The 23,517-nt window shown below is 42.3% G+C and overlaps 4 protein-coding genes across 8 annotated transcripts; 3 read left to right on the top strand and 1 right to left on the bottom strand.

The window, feature by feature from the left end:
• Nucleotides 1-484: 484 nt before the first annotated feature.
• Nucleotides 485-23,336, bottom strand: hig (hikaru genki). 4 transcript variants are annotated; one of them, XM_017171810.3, is made up of 9 exons: nucleotides 22,904-23,336; nucleotides 6,752-7,876; nucleotides 4,844-5,068; nucleotides 4,022-4,119; nucleotides 3,389-3,463; nucleotides 2,708-3,044; nucleotides 2,165-2,653; nucleotides 1,824-2,006; nucleotides 485-1,459 (listed from the first exon to the last, which is right to left on the bottom strand). In XM_017171810.3, exons 1-9 carry the CDS (start codon nucleotides 23,031-23,033, stop codon nucleotides 1,251-1,253), a joined length of 2,871 nt encoding a protein of 956 aa, XP_017027299.1. In that variant the 5' UTR covers nucleotides 23,034-23,336; the 3' UTR covers nucleotides 485-1,250. The 4 variants fall into 4 exon arrangements, with proteins under 4 accessions (XP_017027299.1, XP_017027300.1, XP_017027301.1 ...); XM_017171811.3 differs by lacking the exon at nucleotides 3,389-3,463; XM_017171812.2 differs by lacking the exon at nucleotides 3,389-3,463 and having other exon boundaries at nucleotides 1,321-2,006.
• Nucleotides 9,468-11,799, top strand: Cyp4p2 (Cytochrome P450 4p2). The gene is made up of 8 exons (XM_017171440.3): nucleotides 9,468-9,798; nucleotides 9,894-10,094; nucleotides 10,155-10,236; nucleotides 10,310-10,410; nucleotides 10,471-10,741; nucleotides 10,810-11,030; nucleotides 11,085-11,399; nucleotides 11,456-11,799. Exons 1-8 carry the CDS (start codon nucleotides 9,597-9,599, stop codon nucleotides 11,614-11,616), a joined length of 1,554 nt encoding a protein of 517 aa, XP_017026929.2. The 5' UTR covers nucleotides 9,468-9,596; the 3' UTR covers nucleotides 11,617-11,799.
• LOC121502862 (uncharacterized) lies at nucleotides 12,642-17,658 on the top strand. Its single transcript, XM_041776814.1, has 17 exons — nucleotides 12,642-12,894; nucleotides 12,966-13,166; nucleotides 13,220-13,301; nucleotides 13,361-13,461; nucleotides 13,523-13,793; nucleotides 13,853-14,070; nucleotides 14,128-14,442; nucleotides 14,508-14,664; nucleotides 15,453-15,468; nucleotides 15,564-15,789; nucleotides 15,885-16,085; nucleotides 16,142-16,223; nucleotides 16,283-16,383; nucleotides 16,445-16,715; nucleotides 16,775-16,992; nucleotides 17,049-17,363; nucleotides 17,424-17,658. The coding sequence occupies exons 1-17, from the start codon at nucleotides 12,696-12,698 to the stop codon at nucleotides 17,582-17,584; spliced, it is 3,135 nt and encodes a 1,044-aa protein (XP_041632748.1). The 5' UTR covers nucleotides 12,642-12,695; the 3' UTR covers nucleotides 17,585-17,658.
• LOC108077903 (cytochrome P450 4p1-like) lies at nucleotides 18,064-20,144 on the top strand. Of its 2 annotated transcripts, XM_017171441.2 has the most exons (8): nucleotides 18,064-18,282; nucleotides 18,376-18,576; nucleotides 18,630-18,711; nucleotides 18,773-18,873; nucleotides 18,945-19,215; nucleotides 19,274-19,491; nucleotides 19,548-19,862; nucleotides 19,918-20,144. In XM_017171441.2, the coding sequence occupies exons 1-8, from the start codon at nucleotides 18,084-18,086 to the stop codon at nucleotides 20,076-20,078; spliced, it is 1,548 nt and encodes a 515-aa protein (XP_017026930.2). In that variant the 5' UTR covers nucleotides 18,064-18,083; the 3' UTR covers nucleotides 20,079-20,144. The 2 variants fall into 2 exon arrangements, with proteins under 2 accessions (XP_017026930.2, XP_070139917.1); XM_070283816.1 differs by lacking the exons at nucleotides 19,548-19,862; nucleotides 19,918-20,144 and having other exon boundaries at nucleotides 18,945-19,213; nucleotides 19,274-19,475.
• Nucleotides 23,337-23,517: the final 181 nt, after the last annotated feature.

The following is a 23,517-nucleotide window of genomic DNA, read 5'->3' as shown; positions in this document are numbered from 1 at the left end:
AAAGTTTTACTTTAACTGAAGATTCTTAAGTCTGCACAGAACATGGTCACACTAGCCAATTATATAATAAATTTAATATTTATTTTAAATTAATAAATAACTGAGGTATTTATTGAATATATTTTAAGTTATTAAATTAAAAAGCACAAAATTTAAGAACCCAAAATATTTGTAGCATATTTTTTTTCCTCTGAAATAATATATATTTATTTCTCCCAGTGCCGCGCACATTTATGAAGTAAATGTTTGCTTTTGCCGCTGATGCCGCTTTCGATGTTGCTGCTGTAAATGTTGCTGCTGGATATTTTGCTCCTGTGCTCGCATTAGCAACTGGCTTAGGCGAAAGGGAAACAAGCACGTGCATATGGCTTTCCTTGGCACAGTTTTCACGCTGAGCTCACGGATATGGTTTGGTGTCCCCTCCGGCTTCAGCAGGTGTTCCCTTCCATACCCCCCTTTGGAGACATTTAAAGACACTGGAGCATTGCATTTTACACAATATTCGTATTTTTATTTTAAAACGGTCTTTTCTTTACACAAAAAAGATTGCAGCTGCTCACATTACACGCACCTACCTATGCTCCTCTCTCTCTCTTTCTCTGTGGTCTACACGGAATAATTAAAGGATATGACTGCCCCTGCTTAGCTCCTGTCCCTGCTTAGCTCCTAACTAATTAACTCATCCAACAAGTGCCGCTGCAACCTACCTTCCTGCCTCTCAGTGTAATACATTCGTTATGGTGGAATAGAGAATCGTTAATCTTTGTATTTTCGCACTGTGGGTAAGTTGTATTTGTTCGTTTTTCGTTTTAAACATTTACATTTATGTAACTTGGAGTTGCAACCAGAATATACGTAATACATAAATACCTGTACTAGCTGTTGGTTATATAATTCTTTGATTAGTAGATTTAGTACAAGATGGAAATGCAAGCGCAAAGAACAAATTTCTTGTGTGTGTAGAGTGTGGGGGGTGTGTGGGGGTGTGCCTGATCTTGAACTGGATCTGTTTATAGATTACATACATAGTTTTTTCAAAAGCTGCAGAGGAGAGATTCTAAAAGATATCGACTTGAATTGAACCTAACCTGATAAAATATCTATTAATTTTGATACCTCTCACTAAGTTAATCTAAATATCACTCGGTTTCGTTCTGTATTTTTCTTTGGAGTTACTGCCTGGCGATGATCCGGCGAATCCTTTTGGGCTGCTTCCTCTGACTTTCGGTTTCGTTTTAGATATCTGGAGGTTACACCTCCTCGTAGCTCTTGCACTTGGGCAGCGGACCAGACCACCGGCCATCCGGCTGGCATTTGGGCCGCTCGGGCGGACCCTCGTAACTCTGGACAAATCCGGGCCGACACTGGACGCTCAGGTAGTCTCCGGCGTCGTAGTTAAACTTGAGCGGCGCTATCAGGCCGTTGGCCGGGTCACCCGGATACGGGCACTGCGATTTGCCTGAGATCGTGGATGGTCAGTGGGCGGGCAAGTCATGCATGTTTCGTGCACGATGATTATGTGATGTGATGATTATCGTGAGCGGTATCGGTTAGCGGATATATCGGTATCAGTATCGGTTTTCGGTTTCGGTATCGGTTTTCGGTAACGGTTTTCGGTATCGGTATCAAGATCGGCGGAAATACAACACACAAGAGTCATTAATGGGGTCCACGTGGAGGAGTTGTAGGTGGAGCGGTGCGCCGGGAATCTCTCCCGGGGGTTATGGTTACTCAGCGCACGCACATCCACATTACGGACATATATATTTATGTCAGTGAGTGTGTGTGGGGTGTGGTGGTGGAGTGGCGTAGTGGCTACTTACAAAATGGCGGCGAATGCGACCACTGTCCATTCTCCGTGCAGATGATGCTCGACTCCCCCACCAGGCTGTGACCGTCGTTGCAGCTGAACGTGACCAGGGCGCCGACGGTGAGTCGCCTTTGGCTGAGGCTGGTTCCACCAATCCGGCCATTAAGCGGCGCCACTGGCATCACGCACTGGATGACTGCGGTCGAGGATCCAAAAGAAAAAGGAAGGGTATTGGGCAGCAAAATGGGACATTAGGATTTGTGAGTTAGTTCAAAATATTATAATTATGTTTTAGTAAAAGAATCAAAGGATATTTTAAATTCTAAGACCCCTCCCCCCACTCTAATCCCTCACCTTTGCAACGTGGAACGGGGCCACTCCAGACGCCCGACGGCTCACAGTCCAGCTGCGCCGGTCCGGTCAGCTTAAAGCCCCACTGGCATTTGAACACCGCCCGCCCCCATGCCGACGTATTCAGCTCGATCAGGCTTAGGTGCGGATCATCCAGCTCCAAACGCGGACACTGGATGGCATGGCAGGTCGGCGTCGGCGATGACCAATTGCCGGAGGCCAGGCAGGTGGCATTCCAGGCGCCGTCTAGCCGAAAGCCCTCGGGACACTCGTAGTGCGCCCGCTGGCCCAGCTTGTTGCCCTCGAGGCGCAGCTTGAGCGGCGCCAGCGGCTCTGTTAGCTGCGGACACGTCGAAGTGGCCACCACAACGGCAATGCTGTTGGTCAGACCTCTTGGTGAAGTGCAGGTAAAGGTGCCGGAATCATTATTCTCAATATTCTTAATGCTCAGACGATAGCGAACGGCCTTCTCCTCTTGGGCGGGGGACCATCCTGGAAGGAATATCATGTGGTTCACCCTTCATAAGGCATTAATGATTGTCTTACCTGTAGAGTACTGCATATACCAGCTGGTCCAGCTCCACTCGGGGGTGCCTCTTACTCGAGGATACATGCAGTCCATGAGCACAGTGCTGTGAGGGGGAACAGCCATCACACCCGAGGGCTCAAAGGAGTGCGAGCCATTGAAGATCTTGATGCGTATGGAAGGAGCACTGTCCTCGGAATAATTGGTCAAAACAGTGGTGGGCACACAGCTGGGCATCCGGGGAGCCCAGAGACCATTGGAGCACAGAACCCGTGATTCCCCCAGAAGCTTGTAAATGCCCAGCTCCTGGCAGCGAGCCTGCAGAGAGTGTCCATGCGGTAGATCCCAGCCCACATTCTAAAGAGGGTAAAGGAAAGCCAAGAGAAGGGGCAAAGGGATAGAGGAGGTAATAGAGAAAAGAGAGGAACGAGAGAGAGAGAGAGAGAGAGAGAAAGTGGAGAAAGTTATCACAAAAATTAGATGCTCCCGCGAACTGGGGAAAGCGGCTCTCTGGTTGCTCTGGCGTGCAGTTCCTCGCATCTGTATCTGTATCTATCTCGGGTGTATCTGGGTATCTGTAACTCCTGTGTGCTGTGTTTCTTGGGTGTCTGTGTGTTTCGAGTGGGTGTATTATATCTTAGTGCTCTGGGCTGAGTGTGTATCTGGTGCAAATCTACACAACAGCTACAACGACGACTCACAATTTCTGTATTTGAGAGAAGTGTCGATTTGGATAAACGCGTTTTACGCCAGCCGCGATTTGGTGGGATCGGTGTCTGCAAGAGAGAGAATCAGAGAGTACCAAAAAAACACACATTCTATAGGATCGATTGATATAGTTCGCCCGATTCTCGAGCATTCAACATGCAGATGGCTTTGATCGCTGCTTTTGCGTTTGAGATTAGCGATTGCGATTGAGGTTGAGATTGAGATTGAGATTGAGATTTTGAGATATGAGAAGATAGATAGAGGAGGAGAGAGAGAGCGAGAAAGAGAGCGAAATATAGAGATAGGGATACTGTTTTGGTGCGAGAAGACAGAGACAGAGAGTGGAGATCGAACTCGGAATCGATAACGGAGTTGAGATATCCGCCCAATCGAGTTTTATCGGCGTATCGCAGGCTCTCCGGAAATCGGCCAGTCCGGAAATCTACAAAAACGTATATATGCATATGGTGTACCGGTGTGCGTGTGTGCTTTGCATGTATGTGTTGTGCTGTGCTTTTGCTTTGCTGTGTTGTTTTTTTTATTTTTTTCGTGCGGCAGCCAGGTGATCCTTGTCGAAGGATCTGTCGACCTTCGACCCTCGACCTTCGAGCTCTCTAACCACTTACCACTGAAATGTTGCGGTAGCTGAGCAGCAGGTGCGTCGGTATCCGGTTTACGTGGCAGCTTTTGTACAGCGGCTGGAACTTCACGTTCCCATTATCGTCTGCATGGAGGGGGATATAGATATTGACGCACAGAGAGAGAATATCACCGGAAACGGTCATCATTTGGGTACTTTTTATAAGTTTATATTCTTAAAGTGAGGTTGTTGGATAAGTCTTTGGGGTATTTCATTGAAAGCGATTTGAAATCAATTAGGAATATGACCAAAAGTAGGCAATAAAATATTTATCAAAGCTTGAAAGTACATGTGTATGCTATACACTGCTATAAAATGGTGCAACACACTTTTAGATGGGATTTTAGGCTAATTGAAGATAGGTAATAATTTTGTATCTATTTTATACCAAACGTACTTTGAGTAACATTTTATTGCATACTTTTAGACACATTTTTAAGGGATTTAAAAACCATAAAGATTTTTTAGACAACCCCTTTCGTGTAAAACAGAATTATAGTAGATGTTATGCATTTTTCCCTGTGTACTTTTAATTGATGAAAACAATAAGTGGATTTAAATGAAACAACAATCTGATTGTGTCCTTTGTTTGATTGTGCGCTGATTGAGTTGGCTTTATTTGCGTATGAAATACAAATGAATTCGCAACTTGTTAGTGTGTTTGTGTGTGACTTAAGTGTATCTGTATCTTTAACTTTAACTGGAGCTATGTATCTGCAACTGCAACTAAGTATCTGTTTGTGCTATTGTCGCTGTGCTGGTGTGTGTGTGTGTGAGCTGTGTGTGCGCTGGTGTATAGCTCACTTACCCTCCTCGTTGGTGGCACAAAGCGGACCCACCCACTTGCCCTTGACACAACGGATCTTGCAAAGTCGTCGATCGCCCATGGGTCCTATTTCGCCCGGGAAACGGATCTCGGAGACTTCGGTGAACTGCTGCAGGATGTCCACCTCCTCGTCCTCCTCCTCGTCCTCATCGAACTCGGCGTCATCGGGATGAATGGGCGTGTAGCCAGAGTCCTCGTCATAGATACCTGGATAAGCGAACCGGGACGAGAAGAGCAGAAGGTGTGGGCGTCGTGAGATGGGCAATGTACCATGCCAAGAAACAGGGGTGGGGTAGATAGACGTTAAGAGGGGGGAGTTGAGCAAATAGAGCAAGCATCTAATGAGCCGTCGAGCGGCATGCGAATGAAATGAGAATGTGGATGCTCTGATGATGATGATGAACTATGCTGATGAAGTGCAGTTCCTTTTGGGTGTTGACCCAAAACTTGACTAAGGAATTGAGACCGGAAAAAAAGCCCATCCCCTTGAGCAGCAGCCACATTAGTCCCATTGAAAGCCAAGGGACGTGCGAAAAGTGCTGCCAGCGGAAAACTTCAAGTGCTTAGATATGCATTAAAAGAAAACCAGAAGGCTGGCGAAGTGGCTACTTAACAGGATACAACTTCATTTTCCAGCAGACCCATCACAAAAAAATAAAATAAAACTGAGAAAGGGAGATGTGAAAAGGCAAAGATAACACGAAAGATAATATTATGCCAGAAATGGGGGCTGCTTAATAGAAAATAGAAAGAATAAGGGGCAGTAAGGGAAAGGGCGAAGGAGGAGCAGGAGCAGGAGGTGGAGGTGGAGCTAGAGCTAGAGCTGGAAGCTGAAGCTGAATCTCTATCCCAAGCCGGAGACGGATATAGCCACGGTTACGGACAAAAGCGGAGCCATTGTAGGAGCCCGCCCGGTTGCAAGGCAAACAAAGGCGGGCAAAAGGAAAATCATTCCGGCCATAACAAAGGACCTCCGCCAACCGCCAACAAAGAGTGGTTCCCCGAACTCTGAACTCCCAACGACCACGACAAAGATATGGGAAGGCCAAATAAACCATGACCATGCCATGGCGGCAGTAATGAAAAGCCCAAGGAAGGCAGCGAGCAAAGTACGGTCTAGGGGTTACGGATGAGGGGTTACAGGTTTTAGTACAGGTGCCTGGTGCAGGTGTGAACTTGGAGCTATAAGGGGGGATGAGCTATATGGCTGGGATGCTATGCGATGGCTGTGGCTTTGGCTGTGACTGCGATTAGCTTTTACGAGTATGTTCGGTGTGTCCTCGGCTCTCCAAACTTCCGTTTATGTTCAGGTGTAGGTTGTACAGGTGTGTGTGTGTGTGTTTTCATGTGTTTAAATGCCCTTGCAAAAGCGGTTTTAATATATAGCCGAATTTAGACATTTTTTATACATTATATACAAGAGATTGAAAGCAAAAGAAAGAGCTGAAATCACTAGGTACAGGTTATAGTTCAATTTTATGGTAAAAGGTACATATATTTTCTGATATAGTAAATGGCTTGAAAGTAAAGCTAAATAAACCCGTTATGGAATTTAAAAACCTTTAAGGTCTTATGAGTATTACAACCTATCCAAATTTTAATTATAAATAATTATTTCATTTAATTTTTACTTTCTAAAAACCCTTAGTTTCGCTGCTAAAGAAATCGGACCACCAAGGAGCATCAGCAACTGCAACCAATCATAACCTTTTTGCAAGGACATTGAGGTGGTGGAAAATCCGCCACTCCCGTTTCCAGGGTGGAGAGGGGGGAGGCGCGACACGGACGGACAGACAGACAACGAGACAGCGACAGCGGCTAAAAGTCCGTCGTAGGAATTGGGCACTGTGGCATTGCCAGTGTCTGGCCGCCGTGCGGACGCACACTTACCCTTATCCTTGCGACTGGTGGTCTTGGAGCTAGAGTCGCCACCACCCTTCGGACGGCTCAGTGCACCCGTGGTCTTGCCCGACTTGCGCTTAACACGTTGCCACAACAGGGCCACTCGTGCACTGCTCGACTGATTTCCGTATTGCTGGAGCAGCTCCTCCTCGGAGGGGAGCTGTGGTCCCATCTCCGGCAGCTGGCCGAGATCGCCCTTGGACTCGGTGCTGCGTCGTTGCCGCCAACGCGGACTCAAGTCACGCTGGTCGAGCTCTGCAGCGTGACTGTCGCCGCGTCGACGGTGATGTCCGGACTCCTGGTGTTGATCTACCTCCTCCTCTGGAACTTCCTTCAGGGGATGTACTTCCTTCGACAGCTTCTGTTCTTCCTTTGAAAGCTTCTTCTCTTCCTTGGTTATCTTCTTCTCTTTTTTGAGAGCTTCCTCCTGCCTGGCAGCCTTCTTCTTGGGCTTCTTTTGCAACAGCTTCATGCACTTCTCCTTGTCCCCATCCTTCAGACACTTGTTCATCCTGGCCTTCATCTTAAGCTTGTGCAGCTTGGACTTTAGCTCACGATTGGGTTCCCGGCTCTTCAGGATATCAGCTATATGGACATAGTAGACATCACCCTCGGCGGCAAGCTTGCTGCCCGCCCAGCGATCCGTATCTGGCGAGGCTTCGGCATCATGGAGGATGGCATGGCGCTTGTACCGACTGCCACGTCCTCTACCAGTTTGGCCATTATCATTCTCAATCCGCCGGCGGCGTCCAGAACCCGAGCGACGTCGTTTGCCCTGCTTGCGGTTATTATTCAGACGCTTGTCGGGATTGGTGTCATCATGAAGCTCCTCATCCTCATCGCCCAGGTCATCATCGCCCACCAAACTGGCTGCAGCATCGCCCACATGCAGATGGTCATCGCCCAGGTCCAAGGAATATGGATTGATTACGGCCGCATGATTCTCGCTGGGATGACGTGGCACCGAATCGATGAACTCCACATCCGCCGTGGTGAAATCCTCTGGCAGGTAGACCTGCGTTGTCTCAAACTTGGCCAACGGCTGCTCTGTGGTGGCTTCCGGCTTGACAATCGTGAAGCGCACATCCGGGGCCCGGCAGCCTGGCGAGGCATCTGGGAATGGGATAATGGAAACCGAAAAATAAGTGCACTGCAAGAAAAGTAAGCTTTTAAGGGGTTGTAAGTATTAATTATGAAACTTAAGAGATTCCAGGCAAGTTTTAATATTTGTTTAAGCAAAAAAGACGAAAATTCCCACGTTTATTCAAGTATTTAAGGAATTTAAGTACACATTTTGAAAACCCGAATTTCCTAACTAAAATATATTATATTTAAGACATTAAGTAATCATTTTTAATCCCCCGATTCTGCTCAGTGTTGTATATAAACTTATCCACCGAAGATTGCGGCTTGACTGAAGGTAATGCAATTTCAACTCAAGCCAGTCGGCGGTGCAACTCAGGAACTCTTGCCATAAATATTTCATATGTGATCTAATTTAATAACTTGGCCCCGGCTCGGTGAACTTTCCGCTCTGACTTTTCGAGTGCCATCGAAATTGCAAATTTCCAATATGCATTTGGCAAGTAATCAGAAGGGAAAAGAGGGGAACCTTCCTTGCCGAAAGGATGCAGAGAAAGCCAGAGAAAAGGTCGTAGGACAAACGCACAGTTCAAGTTTCAATTTTACATGAGAGGCAGCTGGAGTTCAGTCCTCTGTCTGCTCAACCTGAAACAGAATGGGGGATACGGAGAAGTTTCTGTCAGATTCGCAGCCATGACTGACTGCATTTTCCGCCATTTCCATCTCTTCAGTTAGCTTTTCGTAATCGCCGACGGCAGCCTCAAGTTTCTCCGGCTCTGAGTAAAACTCTCGCTTTTCAGTACAGTTCCTGCTCTTGGTCTTGGTACTCGTGGTCCTCCTGGTCCTCCTGCTCCCCTGCTCCACCTCCCTTTTTTGTACCCCCTTTTATTCCGTAATGTGTCATGTACTTTGTCAGAAAGTAGGTCGAGTGAAATACTATAGCTCTGGCGAATGGAATAACTGCATTCCTTGTAATTGATGAAATCCCATTGCCAATTAGCTGTCGATGCAAAAATGGCAAAGGAAAAATGTGCCATGACCAAGGGGCATCCTTGCACTTAGTTGATTGCAACTTTCACAAAGGAAAAAGGTTGTTTTCCCTTATATGTAATGGCATTAGGTATGTTAACAAGTCAAGTGCATTTATATATTTAAAGAAAAATGCAGTTACAGACTAATTATATAAGGTTAAAGTTAGACTAAATTAAAGTTTTATTTATTTGAAAATACAAAATTCATTGTAAAGTGTTTTTAAACATCAAAAGCAACTAAAAAGACATTTTAAAACTCACTACAAACATTATAAATAAAGTTTTAAGCCTGCTAACAATAAAAGTGCAATTAAATGATGACTCTTAAAAGCATTTGAAGACTTAATTAGTTATTAATTATTATATATTTAGCTAAAAATCAAACCCCCTTTAATTTTCACTAACACTTACTCCCTCTAGAACTCACTTCATCAACTATAAACCTAAAAAAACATCGATTAAAACCACCGAGAACCCAATCCCTCCGGCTGAACGCGACCCGAAATCGACGCCAGCTGAGCGAACAAACAAACATACGATACATAACCGAATATATATACATATGTCCAGAGTAAAATCTAATCAGTTATGGCTGCGGACCGTGTGTGGTGTTTTAAAACGAAACCGGTTGATAAAGAAAATCTAGCGTGGAACGAAAAACCCTCCTCCGAGCAGTATTGAGTGTGACTCGCTCGGATACAGTTCTAGTAGTAGCAGCGATGATCTGGTTGCTCTGGCTCTCGGTGGCCCTAAGTGTGCTCGTGCACTGGACCTACAAAGTAAACAAAGACTACTATATACTGGCTGGCTTGGCCAGGAGAGTGAGGACCAAGGATGGCAGGCCCCTGGAGAGTATGCTGCCCATGCCCAAGGGTCGCACCATATTCGCCAATAGCTTCGACTTGTTTGGCAAAGACGCCGGTGAGCAATCGCACTAACCTAAACGAACCTTGACATCAGACGAAATTTCTTATCTTAAATACTCACATTACCGACGCGTTTTTTTATTGATTTAGCGGGAGTTTTTGAACACCTTCGTAAACAGGCAAGAGAGTGCCGCGAGAGCTATCTCCAGTATGCCATGGGCTGGTCCAGTTACAACGTTATCGATGCCCACAATGCAGGCAATATACTGAATCATCCCAACCTTATAAGCAAGAGTGCCATCTATAATTTTCTGCATCCCTTCCTCAGAACGGGAGTGCTGACAGCCACAGGTAAACAATGAATTTGTACTCTCTTTTCTACAGTATATTTATATTTTTAATCCCTGACAGAAAAGAAATGGCACAAACGCAGAAACATGCTGACCAGAACCTTTCATTACGATATACTGAACCAGTTCCAAGAGATCTTTGTGTGGGTATTAAATAGCCTATATTTTAATAATGTGTTATTTACTATAATCATTGATAATTACTTGTTATTTTAGAGCGGAAAGCCTGAAGTTTGTTGACCAGTTTGAAGGCCAAAATGAGTGCACTGTCTCGCTGAAAGATCGCCTGGCCAGATTTACCCTAAACAGCATATGTGGTAATTTATATATCATTTTTGTTAAGGATCATTTAACTGAAATATTTTTGTATATAACAGAAACTGCCATGGGCATTAAACTGGATGAAATGGCTGAGAAGGGCGATCGTTATAGGGAGAACTTCCTCCGCATAGATGAGAGCTTCATTCGCCGCATAAGTAATCCTCTGTTTTGGGATGACTGCGTGTACAACCTGTTTGCAGCCCGGGAATATGAAACAGCTCTTAAGGTGGTCCATGATTTTTCCAGTGAAATAATAGCCAAGAGGAGAGTTCTCTTAGAAGAGGAACTGGAGTACAGAAGAGCCACTCAAACAGCTGATGATGATATGTGTGTAAAGCCTCGATAATTCTGATATAGTATTTAATTTGATTTTAATTTGAATATTTGTATCACAGGTGTGTAGTCAGAAAGAAGCGATTTGCCATGCTGGACACTTTGATTTGTGCAGAAAAAGATGGTCTCATTGATCACATAGGCATCTGTGAGGAGGTGGACACTCTGATGGCCGAGGGTTATGATACCACCTCTATAAGCCTGCTCTTTGCTTTGCTAAATATGTCGGTTTATGCTGAACAGCAAGAGCTGTGCTACCAGGAAATACAGGAGAATATAGAGGGTAAATTGTTTAAATTATGAAAAATATATAACACTTATAAAACTCCCTTTCCAGACGACTTGAGCAACCTGAACATGGGTCAGCTGACTAGACTGAGACATCTGGAATACTTTATAAAGGAGACCATGCGCCTGTATCCCTCTATACCTATAATGGGTCGTCAGACCATCGAGGAGACCGAGCTGGATAATGGTCTCATCCTGCCCAAGCGTTCCCAAATAAATATACATGTCTATGACATCCATCGCAATCCCAAGTACTGGGATTCCCCTGAGGAATTTCGTCCTGAAAGATTCCTGCCCGAGAACTGTCAGAACCGGCATGCCTATGCCTATATCCCATTCAGTGCTGGACAAAGAAACTGCATTGGTAAGGGAAAATATAATATAATTTATATTCCATGACTGCAACCTCTATAATTACAGGTCAAAAGTATGCCATGCAGGAGATGAAGACCCTTTTGGTGGTCATCCTCAAGCAGTTTAGGATTCTGCCCGTTATCGATCCCAAGTCCATTGTCTTTCAGACTGGGATAACCCTGCGCTTCAAGGACACAATAAAAGTCAAGCTAGTGAGGCGGCAGTGATTTTTATATAGCTCATCGTTTTAAGGAGATTATATATTTAGTATATTTACAAGTGCCAATTTGGATTAAGTACTTTGTACTTGCCATGATTTTTCTTAGCATTGTGAAATGTATTCATATTCATATTGAAATCATGAGTAGCAATAATAAATAAATTTCATATTTTGTATACAGATTTCATCAGATTGAACTGTGTTTTGTTTAGTTCTTAAAAGAGAATATATATATATAAATATATATATATTTATAAATACATATAAATCCTGGTATTAATTGCATACTCTCCGGCGGGTCTATACTTTTTGGGCAGCTGTTAAGTTCACTACAGTTTAGTTTGTTTATTTTTGAGTTCATACATAAATAAAAAAGAATTCAGAAAATAAGGTAGGTCATGGTCATGACCATATAAACAAATAAACAAAAAATATATTAAGCTTTTGTTTACCAAATTTTCCTTTTTCTTTTTTAATAAAGTATATGTATATATTTATATTTATCATTTATAACCATACTTTCAACTTTACACATTTTACAATTAAAAATATTTATCCTCCTCATCATGACTAAGCTAATTTAGTATTTCGTAAAAAGATTGCAGGGAGCTTCTGATAGCTAGGTTCGTTTTTAATCTTTAAAGTCCAATAGACAGAACATTTTATGACCAAACATTTTTGCCTCCTAACCATGACAATGCTGAAACGTATTTCAAGTTTACCAAAAAGATATCACAAGATATGAATAGCACAGCGTACAAACTCACAAAATGTAAACAAATTAAATGCCGCTAAAAATATATATCAGAGTTTGAATAATGTTTTGAGTGGAACCAGTTCGTTGTAAATCAATCTTTGCCTTCCCACAATAGTTCGATGCATTTATTAAACTATAAGAACCGAGACAGTATAATATGTATGTTGTGTGAACTGTGAACTACTAACATACACATACATATAACTATCTGTTAGTCTGGTGTTGTATAAAAGGTGAATGGAACCGGCTGATAGCTAAAAGCATCTCCAGCTCGAGCACGGCGATCAGTTTGGTTTCAGACGTTGACGGTTTCGGTTCGTACAGAAAAAATGTTCTTTTTGATTCTGGTCGTGGCTGGCAGCCTGCTGCTGCACTGGCTCTACAGGCTCAACAAGGACTACTATGTTATGGCTTTCTTTGCGAAGAGGCTTTACACGAAAGATGGAAGGTCTGCGGAGAGCATTTCACCCGTAGCCCCGGGTAAAACTATCTTTGGGAATACTCTGGACTTGTATGGCTGCGATAATGGTAGATAATCGTGGTACTTATTGACTTATCTGATGCTTATAACATTTTTCCAATTTTTTCTTGTAAATCAGCCGCTGTGTTTAATCACTCGCGAAATCGTGCCAAGGAAATGAAGGAAAGCTACGTTCATTATGCCATGGGTAAGCCCATATATAATATCATAGATGCGGAAATTGCTGAGAATGTTATGAATCATCCGAACCTTATAACCAAGGGTTTGGTCTACAACTTCCTACAGCCTTTCCTTAGGACTGGGCTTCTGACATCCACAGGTAAGTTTCGTATGGAATTATCTTCAATCTATAAATAATATTTAATTTTTCAGGCAAGAAATGGCATGCCCGTAGGAAGATGCTCACCCCTACGTTCCATTTCAACATACTAAATCAGTTTCAGGAGATTTTCAAGTGAGTTTCGTAAATATAGTATAAATAATTACATTTAATTACGGAAGTCCCCTACTTAGAGCGGAGAGCCAGAAATTTGTGCAGCAGTTTAATGGCAAAGATGAGGCTACTATTGTCTTGAATGATGTCATTCCCAGATTTACGCTCAACAGTATTTGTGGTACATCTCAAATAACAATTAATTATTCAATATATATTATGTTAATAATTCACAACTGCAGAGACTGCCATGGGTGTCAATCTGGACGAAATGGCAGAGAAGGGCGATCGTTACCGGGAGAATTTCAGCCAAATTGAGGAGTGTTTCATCAGAAGAATAAGTAACCCTTTCTTCTGGGGAGACAGACTCTTCAATTTGCTGGCAGCCAAGGATTATGTCGTTCCCTTGAATGTTGTGCATAGCTTCTCCAGCGAGATCATTGCCAAGCGGAGGGTCTTGCTGAAGGATGAACTGGAGAGCCAACAAGCTACTCATTCTAATGAAGATGATGTGTAAGTGGAGCGGGTTGTCTTGGTATTAATTATCTTACACATCAATATCTTCTACCCAGATTCACCTCCAAGAAGCGCTTTGCCATGTTAGACACCTTGATTTATGCTGAAAAGGATGGTCTGATCGATCACATTGGCATTTGCGAGGAGGTGGATACGCTGATGTTTGAAGGCTACGACACCACCTCGATTGGCCTTATTTTTGGTCTGATGAACATGGGTCTGTATGCCGACAAGCAGGAGGAATGCTACCAGGAGATCCAGGAGCATATAGCAGGTATGTTGGGAATCAAGCTATGCTAAGAATCAATGTAAACCCCTCAATACCTTCCAGATGACTTGAGCAACTTGGACATTGGTCAGCTGAACAAATTAAAATATTTGGATTACTTTATGAAGGAATCCATTCGTCTGTTTCCTTCGGTTCCCATCATGGGTCGTGAAGCTGTCCAGGACACGGAGCTGTCCAATGGTCTAGTCCTGCCCAAGGGTTCCCAGATCACTTTCCATGTCTTTGACATCCATCGCAATCCCAAGTACTGGGATAATCCCAACGAATTCCGGCCAGAGAGATTCCTGCCAGAGAACTGCCAGAAACGTCACACCTACGCTTATGTACCATTTAGTGCTGGTCAAAGGAATTGCATTGGTAAGGGAAAATGTCTTATATCATATATTCTGTAAGAAATTTAGCTTCTGCATCTTTTTTTTTAGGCCAAAAGTATGCCATGCAGGAAATGAAGACCCTGCTGGTGGTCATCCTCAAGCAGTTCAAGGTCCTGCCAGTCACGGATCCCAAGAGCCTTGTCTTCACATCGGGCATTACCCTGCGCACTCAGAACAAAATTCAAGTGAAGCTCGTGAGAAGGAAGTGAGTGGAAGTCGGCCTTTACTCTTAAGATACTCTGATAATCCTGTAAATACGAATTATATTCTTATCCAAAAACTTCTCCTAGTTCTTTATTATTCTCTTCAAAAGGAAATTTTCCATTTCTATTTTCCATTAACAGATAAAAAACCATAAAACCATTAAACAATATGAGTAATAGTATATATGTTTGAAGACAACTAAATTATAGGACACGCGCAGTGCTAGATTAACTCGACTGTTGATATTGTTACCGAATTTCACCTTCATAAGAGGATTTTATAAAAGGAGAAATATTTTTAGTAGTAGTATAATAATAAATGTATTTTTTACTCACGAACTTTACAAATTTAACAGTTTACTTGGCCTGATTTGTAAAATATTAAGCCTCGTCATCATGACGAAGCTAATTTAATATTTCATAAAAAGATTGCAAAAAGCTTCTGATTTCTAGGTTCATTTTTAATCTTTAAAGTCCAATAGACACATTTTATGACCAAGAATATGCCTTCTAACAATGACAATGCTGAAACGTATTTCAAATTTTCCAAAAAGATATCACAAGATATGAAAAGCGCAGCGTACAAGCTCACAAAAAGTAAACTATATATCAGAATTTTAATAAAGTTTTGAGTGAAACCAGTTTGTTGTAAATCAATCTTTGCCTTCCCACAACAGTTCGATGCATTTATTGAACTATAAAAACCGAGACAGTATAATATGTATGTTGTGTGAACTCGACTGTGAACTACTAGCATATATATACAAATATCTATCTAATCAGTTCTCAGTGTATACGTAATTGCTGTTAGTCGGTGGTGTTGTATTCGCTGTGAATGGAACCGGCTGATAGCTAAAAGCACCCCCCGGTTCGAGCACGACGATCAGTCTGATTTGAGAAGTCGACGGTTTCGGTTCGTACAACAATAATGCTCTTTTTGATTCTAATCGTGGCTGGGAGCCTGCTGCTGCACTGGCTCTACAGGCTCAACAAGGACTATTATGTAATGTCTTTCTTTGCCAAGAGGCTTTACACGAAAGATGGAAGGTCTGCGGAGAGCATTTCACCCGTAGCCCCGGGTAAAACTATCTTTGGCAATACCCTGGACTTGTATGGCAGCGATCATGGTGGGTAATCGAGGTGTTTTGATTTGGCATGGCTTATCTCGTGTTAATCGTATGTCTGCTATTGTTTTTATTAATTATTTTTATCAAACACTCAGCTGGTATTTTTAATCACTCGCGAATTCGTGCCAGGGAAATGAAGGAAAGCTACGTTGAATATGGCATGGGTACCCCTATATATAATATTATAGATGCGGAAATTGCAGAGAATATTATGAATCATCCGAACCTTATAACCAAGGGTTTGGTCTACAACTTTTTGCATCCCTTCCTAAGGACTGGCCTGCTGACTTCAACAGGTGAGTTTGTCGTTATATTTACCTCTTCAATCTATACAATATATTTTATTTTCCAGGCAAAAAGTGGCATGCTCGTAGGAAGATGCTTACTCCCACGTTCCACTTTAATATATTAAATCAGTTCCAGGAGATCTTCAAGTGAGGTTCTTAAATATAAAGTAAAATATTAAATTTAATTACTAAATTCCCCTTCTTAGAACGGAGAGCCAGAAATTTGTGCAGCAGTTTAAAGGCAAAGATGAGGCTACTATTGTCTTGAATGATGTCATTCCCAGATTTACTCTCAACAGTATTTGTGGTACATCTTATATAAAAATGAATTATGAATTATATATAATATTAATAATTCCTAACTGCAGAGACTGCCATGGGTGTCAATCTGGACGAAATGGCAGAGAAGGGCGATCGTTACCGGGAGAATTTCAGCCAAATTGAGGAGTGCTTTATCAGGAGATTGAGCAACCCCTTCTTCTGGGGAGACAAACTCTTCAATTTATTGGCTGCCAAGGATTATGTTGCTCCCTTGGATGTGGTTCATGGCTTCTCCAGCGAGATCATTGCCAAGCGAAGGATCTTACTGAAAGATGAACTGGAGAGCCAACAATCTACTCATTCTAATGAAGATGATGTGTAAGTGGAGCGGGTTGTCTTGGTACTAATTATCTTATATATCGTTGTCTTCTCCCTAGATTCACCACCAAGAAGCGCTTTGCCATGCTGGACACCTTGATTTATGCTGAGAAGGATGGCCTAATCGATCACATAGGCATTTGCGAGGAGGTGGACACCCTCATGTTTGAGGGCTACGATACCACCTCGATTGGCCTTATTTTTGGTCTGATGAATATGGGTCTGTATGCCGACAAGCAGGAGGAATGCTACCAGGAGATACAGGAGCATATATCAGGTAAGTTGGGAAACAAGCTATGCTAAGAATCGATATAAACCCCTAATACCTTTCAGATGACTTGAGCAACTTGGACATTGGTCAGCTTAACAAATTAAAATACTTGGATTACTTTATGAAGGAATCCATTCGTCTGTTTCCTTCGGTTCCCATCATGGGTCGTGAAGCTGTCCAGGACACGGAACTGTCCAATGGCCTGGTCTTGCCCAAGGGCTCTCAGATCACTATCCATGTCTTTGACATCAATCGCAATCCCAAGTACTGGGATAACCCCAACGAATTCCGGCCAGAGAGATTCCTGCCCGAGAATTGTCAGAAACGTCACACCTACGCATATGTCCCATTCAGTGCTGGTCAAAGGAATTGCATTGGTAAGGGAAAATATCGTACATCCTATATCCTGTAAAAAATTAAGCTTCTACATTTTTTAGGCCAAAAGTTTGCCATGCAGGAGATAAAGACCCTGCTGGTGGTCGTTCTCAAAGAGTTCAAGGTCCTGCCAGTCACGGATCCCAAGAGCATTGTCTTCACAACGGGCATTACCTTGCGTACTCAGAACAAAATTCAAGTGAAGCTCGTGAGAAGGAAGTGAGTCGAAGTCGGTCTTTACTCTTAAAATACTCTGTTAATCCTGTAAATACGAATTATAATGTTATCCAAAAACTACTCTATCTTCTTTCTTATTTCCTTTAGAAGAAAATTTCCTCAATGTTTGGTTTACTGGCACATTTTTTATGGCAATGTTTAAGAACAAAACTGACTGGTTGATCTTGAACTTTAATTAGAAGTATGAATACAACTATTTATTCAAGAAAACCTAGTATTAAGTAACACCAACAAAGTCATTTGGAAAATACAATATGAGAGCTAGACCTTATAAGCGAGAGCTTCGAACTCGTGTTTCAGTCTTGTTTGTTAGTATATATATGCATATAAAAATGTCTACATATATCTATCTAATCACTTGCCGCTCTCTGTAATTGCTGTTATTAAAAGCGAGGGGAACTGGCTGATAGCGGAAAGCATTCCCGGCTTGAGCGTAGCAATCAGTTTGCTTTGACAAGTCGCCGGTTTCGGTTCGTACAAAAACAATGTTCTTTTTGATCCTAGTAGTGGCTGGGAGCCTGCTGCTGCACTGGCTCTACAAGCTCAACAAGGACTACTATGTCATGGCCTTCTTTGCCAAGAGGCTTTACACAAAGGATGGGCGTTCTGCGGAGAGCATTTCACCCGTAGCCCCGGGTAAAACGATATTCGGCAATACCCTGGACTTGTATGGCTGTGATAATGGTGGGTAGTCTTCGTAGTACTTTGGCTTTACATAGCTTATCTCTTGTTTTTAAATATTTACTGCTCTGTTTTTATACTCTAATAAACACCCAGCTAGCGTATTTAAGCTTTCGCGAGACCTAGCCAAAGAAATGGGCGAAAGCTTCGTTGAATATGACTTGGGTACACCGGTATACAATGTTATTGATGCGGAAATTGCGGAGAATGTTATGAATCATCCGAACCTTATAACCAAAGGACTGTTTTACAAATTTCTATATCCTTTCCTGAGGACTGGCCTTTTGACTTCAACAGGTGAGTTACCTAAAGAATTATCTTAAATCTATAAATAATATTTAGGTATCCAGGCAAGAAGTGGCATTCCCGAAGGAAGATGCTTACCCCCACGTTCCATTTTAATATATTAAATCAGTTCCAGGAGATTTTCAAGTGAGTTTCTTTAAGATAAAATAAAAATGTTTATTTTAATTTTTAAATTACGCTTTTAAAGAACGGAGAGTCAGAAGTTCTTACAGCAATTTAGGGGTAAAGATGAGGCCACTATTGTTTTGAATGATGTCATTCCCAGATTTACGCTCAACAGCATTTGCGGTAATTATGAGATACATTAATGATTACACACAATATACATATGCATAAGGTATAATTATTTTCAATCACAGAGACTGCCATGGGCGTCAAATTAGACGAAATGGCAGAGAAGGGCGATCGTTACCGGGAGAGTTTCAGTCAAATTGAGGCATGCTTCACCAGGAGATTGAGTAACCCCTTTTTGTGGGGAGACTGGCTCTTCAACTTGCTGGCCGCCAAGGATTATGCCGCTGCCTTGAATGTGGTTCATGGCTTTTCTAGTGAAATCATTGCCAAGCGAAGGCTCTTACTGAAGGATGAATTGGAAAATCTTAAAGAAGCTCAGTCGAATGATGATGATGTGTAAGTTAGACTGTATAACTTTATAGTTAATATATAAATATCTTTTTCTCTAAATCAGATTCACCACCAAGAAACGCTTTGCCATGCTGGACACCTTGATTTATGCTGAGAAGGATGGCCTAATCGATCACATAGGCATTTGCGAGGAGGTGGACACCCTCATGTTTGAGGGCTACGATACCACCTCGATTGGCCTTATTTTTGGTCTGATGAATATGGGTCTGTATGCCGACAAGCAGGAGGAATGCTACCAGGAGATACAGGAGCATATATCAGGTAAGTTGGGAAACAAGCTATGCTAAGAATCGATATAAACCCCTAATACGTTTCAGATGACTTGAGCAACTTGGACATTGGTCAGCTGAACAAATTAAAATACTTGGATTACTTTATGAAGGAGACCGTCCGTCTGTTACCTTCCGTTCCCGTAATGGGTCGTGAAGCTGTCCAGGACACAGAGCTGGCCAATGGTCTGGTCTTACCCAAGGGCTCTCAGATCGCTTTAAATGTCTTTGACATACATAGGAATGTTAAGTACTGGGATTCTCCTGATGAATTTCGACCAGAGAGATTCCTGCCTGAGAATTGCCAGAATCGTCACACCTACGCCTATGTCCCATTCAGTGCTGGTCAAAGGAATTGCATTGGTAAGAGAAAATAGTTTATATCCTGTAAGAAACTTATTAACATCTTTAATTACAGGTCAAAAGTATGCCATGCAGGAAATGAAGACCCTGCTGGTGGTCATCCTCAAAGAGTTTAAGATCCTGCCAGTCACAGATCCGAAGACCATTATCTTTACCGCTGGCATTACTCTGCGCACTCAGAACAAAATTCAAGTGAAGCTCGTGAGAAGAAAGTGAATCGAACTCGACATTTAAAGCAACTCTGTTAATCGTGGAAATACAAAGTAAATTCTCAGGCATAAACTCCATTTTATTCTGAACCTGTGAGGGGTTTCCTTTTGGCCAATAATCGCTGGCATCTCGACAGCTGCCGTCCTATAAATCATTCATGCTCTGTCGAGCAAAAGCAGTCCTCGTTTCTTCCTATACCTAGAGCTATTACCATTTCAACTACCATTTCCCACTCAGCAGGAGCTCGGGCTTGAGCTCTCTGCCTTCTTTTCGGGGGAGTCGAGCAAAAAAGTCGAGTTATCTTTCATCTTTTGGCACACATATTCTCCGGTATATATATAGAGAGAAAGGCGACTTCGAATGCATAATGCACTGGCGACTTGCTGTCATGAGGTTTCCCCCCTCCAAGCTCCTTGGGTTTCAGGCTCAGGCTGAGGCTCTGGCTCGGGCTTCTTTATCACTGGCTTCTTTTTTATGCTGTAACTGCGATTTTGACAGTTCGTTACTCGGTTATACCATTTGCATGCATAATGCAGATTCAGCTTTGTTTTAAGCACATAAAATGTGGCAGAGAGACATGTGACCATGGATTGCAACTAGCAGGCATACATATATGTATGCATTTCCACTGAAAAAATGTTTTTGGTGAAAATAACTGCTTCGAAGTAGGAAAAAATAATAATTCCATAATTAAACCTTGTACCAATATACTTTCTTATTATCTTAAATTCCTTAAAATTGTATCTTATAGTCCAAGTACCTTGAGATACTATACCTTTTTCTGCACATATATCTATAGAAATCTTTAAATATGGAATACACTTTATACTAATATTTTCCTTTAACCTGAAATTCCTCAAAATTGTATCTTAAAATCCATGTACCTTGAGATACTGTATCTTTAAACTCTAAACTGTGTCATTACACTTTTCCCTCTGTGCATTTTTAACTGGTCGACTGTGCAACTTCATCATACAAACCCCGGAGCCACAAGGATTTATGGGACAGGCCCAGAAACCAGAGGACGCGGGGAGTCCTGCTGCTGGTCCGTCCGTCAGTTTTCAGTTTTTAGTTGCTGCTGCTGCTGCTTCGGTTATTGCATATTTCATCGCCAGACGTCGCTCTCTCTCTTCGTCTCTTGGTCGTCATAAGTCAACATTAAATGGATTCCATTTGTGAGTCATGTAAATTAAATTCCATTCGCTTTCATATGTGCGAGGGCCAAATATTTGATTCGCTGTGGAAATTGAAACTGCAGCCAGTAGTAAGCCATGGACAGAGGTCCAAGGTTGTCCTAAGCCACGAAAACTGCGCAAAATACGAAAAAGAAGTCGCAATATGTGCCAAAAACACCAAATTGCGTAGCAGAATAAAGGGATAAAGGGATAAAAAAATAACAACGAAAAAAGCTCAACAGCTGCCCCTGTCGATATGCTAGGGGAAATTAGAAGGACGACCGCACGGGGATTGGGATGACGGCAAAGTGAATTAATTACTTTATGCGCATCTGCGTGTCGTTGTCGGGCACTTTACACCGCCCCTTACCGCTGTACCTACTCCTCACCTATCCTCCCATTCGTTTTCCCTCTTTTCCCTTCCCTTTGCCTCACAGGACCTACACACATGACGCTATTAATTTCTATTACCCAGCCTCAGACGGCCTGCCATACTTCATTACCAGCCAGCTTTCGTGCAATTGCCTTTTGCTCTAGAGCTACCTTTCATTTGCTGTGCCCTTTATGCACTGCGAGAAATATTTGTGGCACGAATTTGAAATTATTATTAAGACATTTTTCTAATAATAGGAAGAATTTCATTTTTTTACTCCTAAAGATTATATTTTAGTAAAAATGTTAAAATATAGTGAAGGAGTCATTTCCGACCCCATAAATCATATATATTCTTGATCAGAATCATCAGCAGAGTCAATCTAGACATGTTTTACAAGAAATCAAAATTTACCCATTTTCGCAAAATTTTATAAGGGGTTACATCGTTAAAATTGTCCAAATTTGACGAAAATTTTTATTTATGAAATTATTAAATTTACTATGCAGTTTTGTTAACCTTATAAAAATTAGCATAGAAACACATTCCGAATTAAAATTAATGAATTTTTCACTTAATTATGATCGATTTTCATATTCTAATTGCAAATTTTAAAATATATACATTTATAAAGTCTATAAAGTTTTTAAGGCTTTGCAAGGTTACCAGTCACTAAATTCGTACTTGGGAATTTTAGCTGCATTCTGCACATTAAGAAAACTCACGCATTTATACAAAATCCTCCTGTTTTTCAGCAAAGTAATATAAACAATTATTATAAAATATTTTATTTCACAAAAATGTTTTACACAGAATTCCGTGTTTGGCAAATTAATTAAAATCTCTGCTTGAAATTGTAAACTATTTTTTTTCGCCAAGTGCACCGATTTCTCCGCCCTTTTTTCGCGCTGCCCTTGCTTGTTTGTTGATTCTGATTGGGATTAAGGTTGCCCATGGGTTCTCGGTTCGTTTTGATTGCCTTTGTGCCGCAGATGCCGTGAAATATTTCATTTGCTGCCAGTTATTTGCTTTTGCGCTTCGCTCTGCAGTTTGCCAGGCTCTGGCAGCTTGTACGCTTTCCTTTTCCTGATTTGCCTTGCTCACAGGATTTCCTTCTCTCGCTTTTCTCACTTTTTTTTTGTTGTTGTTGTGCGTGTGTGATAAGCCATTTAATAAAGTGGCTCAGTTTGAGGCCTGTCATAATTTATTTACTATTTTCCATGGTCGGAGCAAAGGACGAAGGTCACCGAGGACCACGTGTACGCAGGGCAATTAGTACTCACCTGGCTCGGATGTGGTGGTGGTCTCGACGGGCTCCGTGTTGGCATTGCTTTTGTCCAAGACCAGCAGCAAAACGGTCAAGGATATTAAAGCCCAAAGCGGCTTGTGTCGCATACGCTGCCTGCTCCACATGTCCCAAGGATCACAAGGTTACAGGGGCCACAATTTCCGATGCTCCTTAAAGTCTTGTTCGTTTCTATTTATTTTTTTTTTGCAACAATTAAAGTTTATTTTCGGCTGCACTGCACTTCACACGCTGGCTTTCGAAATAGAAATCCACTTGGCCAGCTCACAAACACTGGCAAACATGGCCACCAATACACACACACAAACACACTTGAATGTTATATGCAATGTGTGTGTGGCTTTAAAGTTTCACTTTTATTTTCAGGACTCTCTTCCGCTGAACTCTGAACTCGGAACCTCTTCCTTCGAGTGACGACAAACGAATGCTCCGAGTCCTGCTGGCGTCTCGCTTTTATAGCTCGTTTTTCGGGGATTCTGCGCAGCTTCGGCTCTCCTTCGTTGAGTTGCAGTCCTGCCGCTCGTCCTGGCCGAAGGATAACTGAACGAAGGCTCCCCCTTTGTCACGTGCATTTTGCCGGCAAATCGCTCT

This window comes from Drosophila kikkawai, chromosome 2R (genome assembly GCF_030179895.1).
Source record: "Drosophila kikkawai strain 14028-0561.14 chromosome 2R, DkikHiC1v2, whole genome shotgun sequence".
NCBI classification, from domain to species: domain Eukaryota; kingdom Metazoa; phylum Arthropoda; class Insecta; order Diptera; family Drosophilidae; genus Drosophila; species Drosophila kikkawai.
The sequence above is the reverse complement of the archived record's forward strand: the minus strand, read 5'-3'. Positions and strand labels throughout refer to the sequence as shown.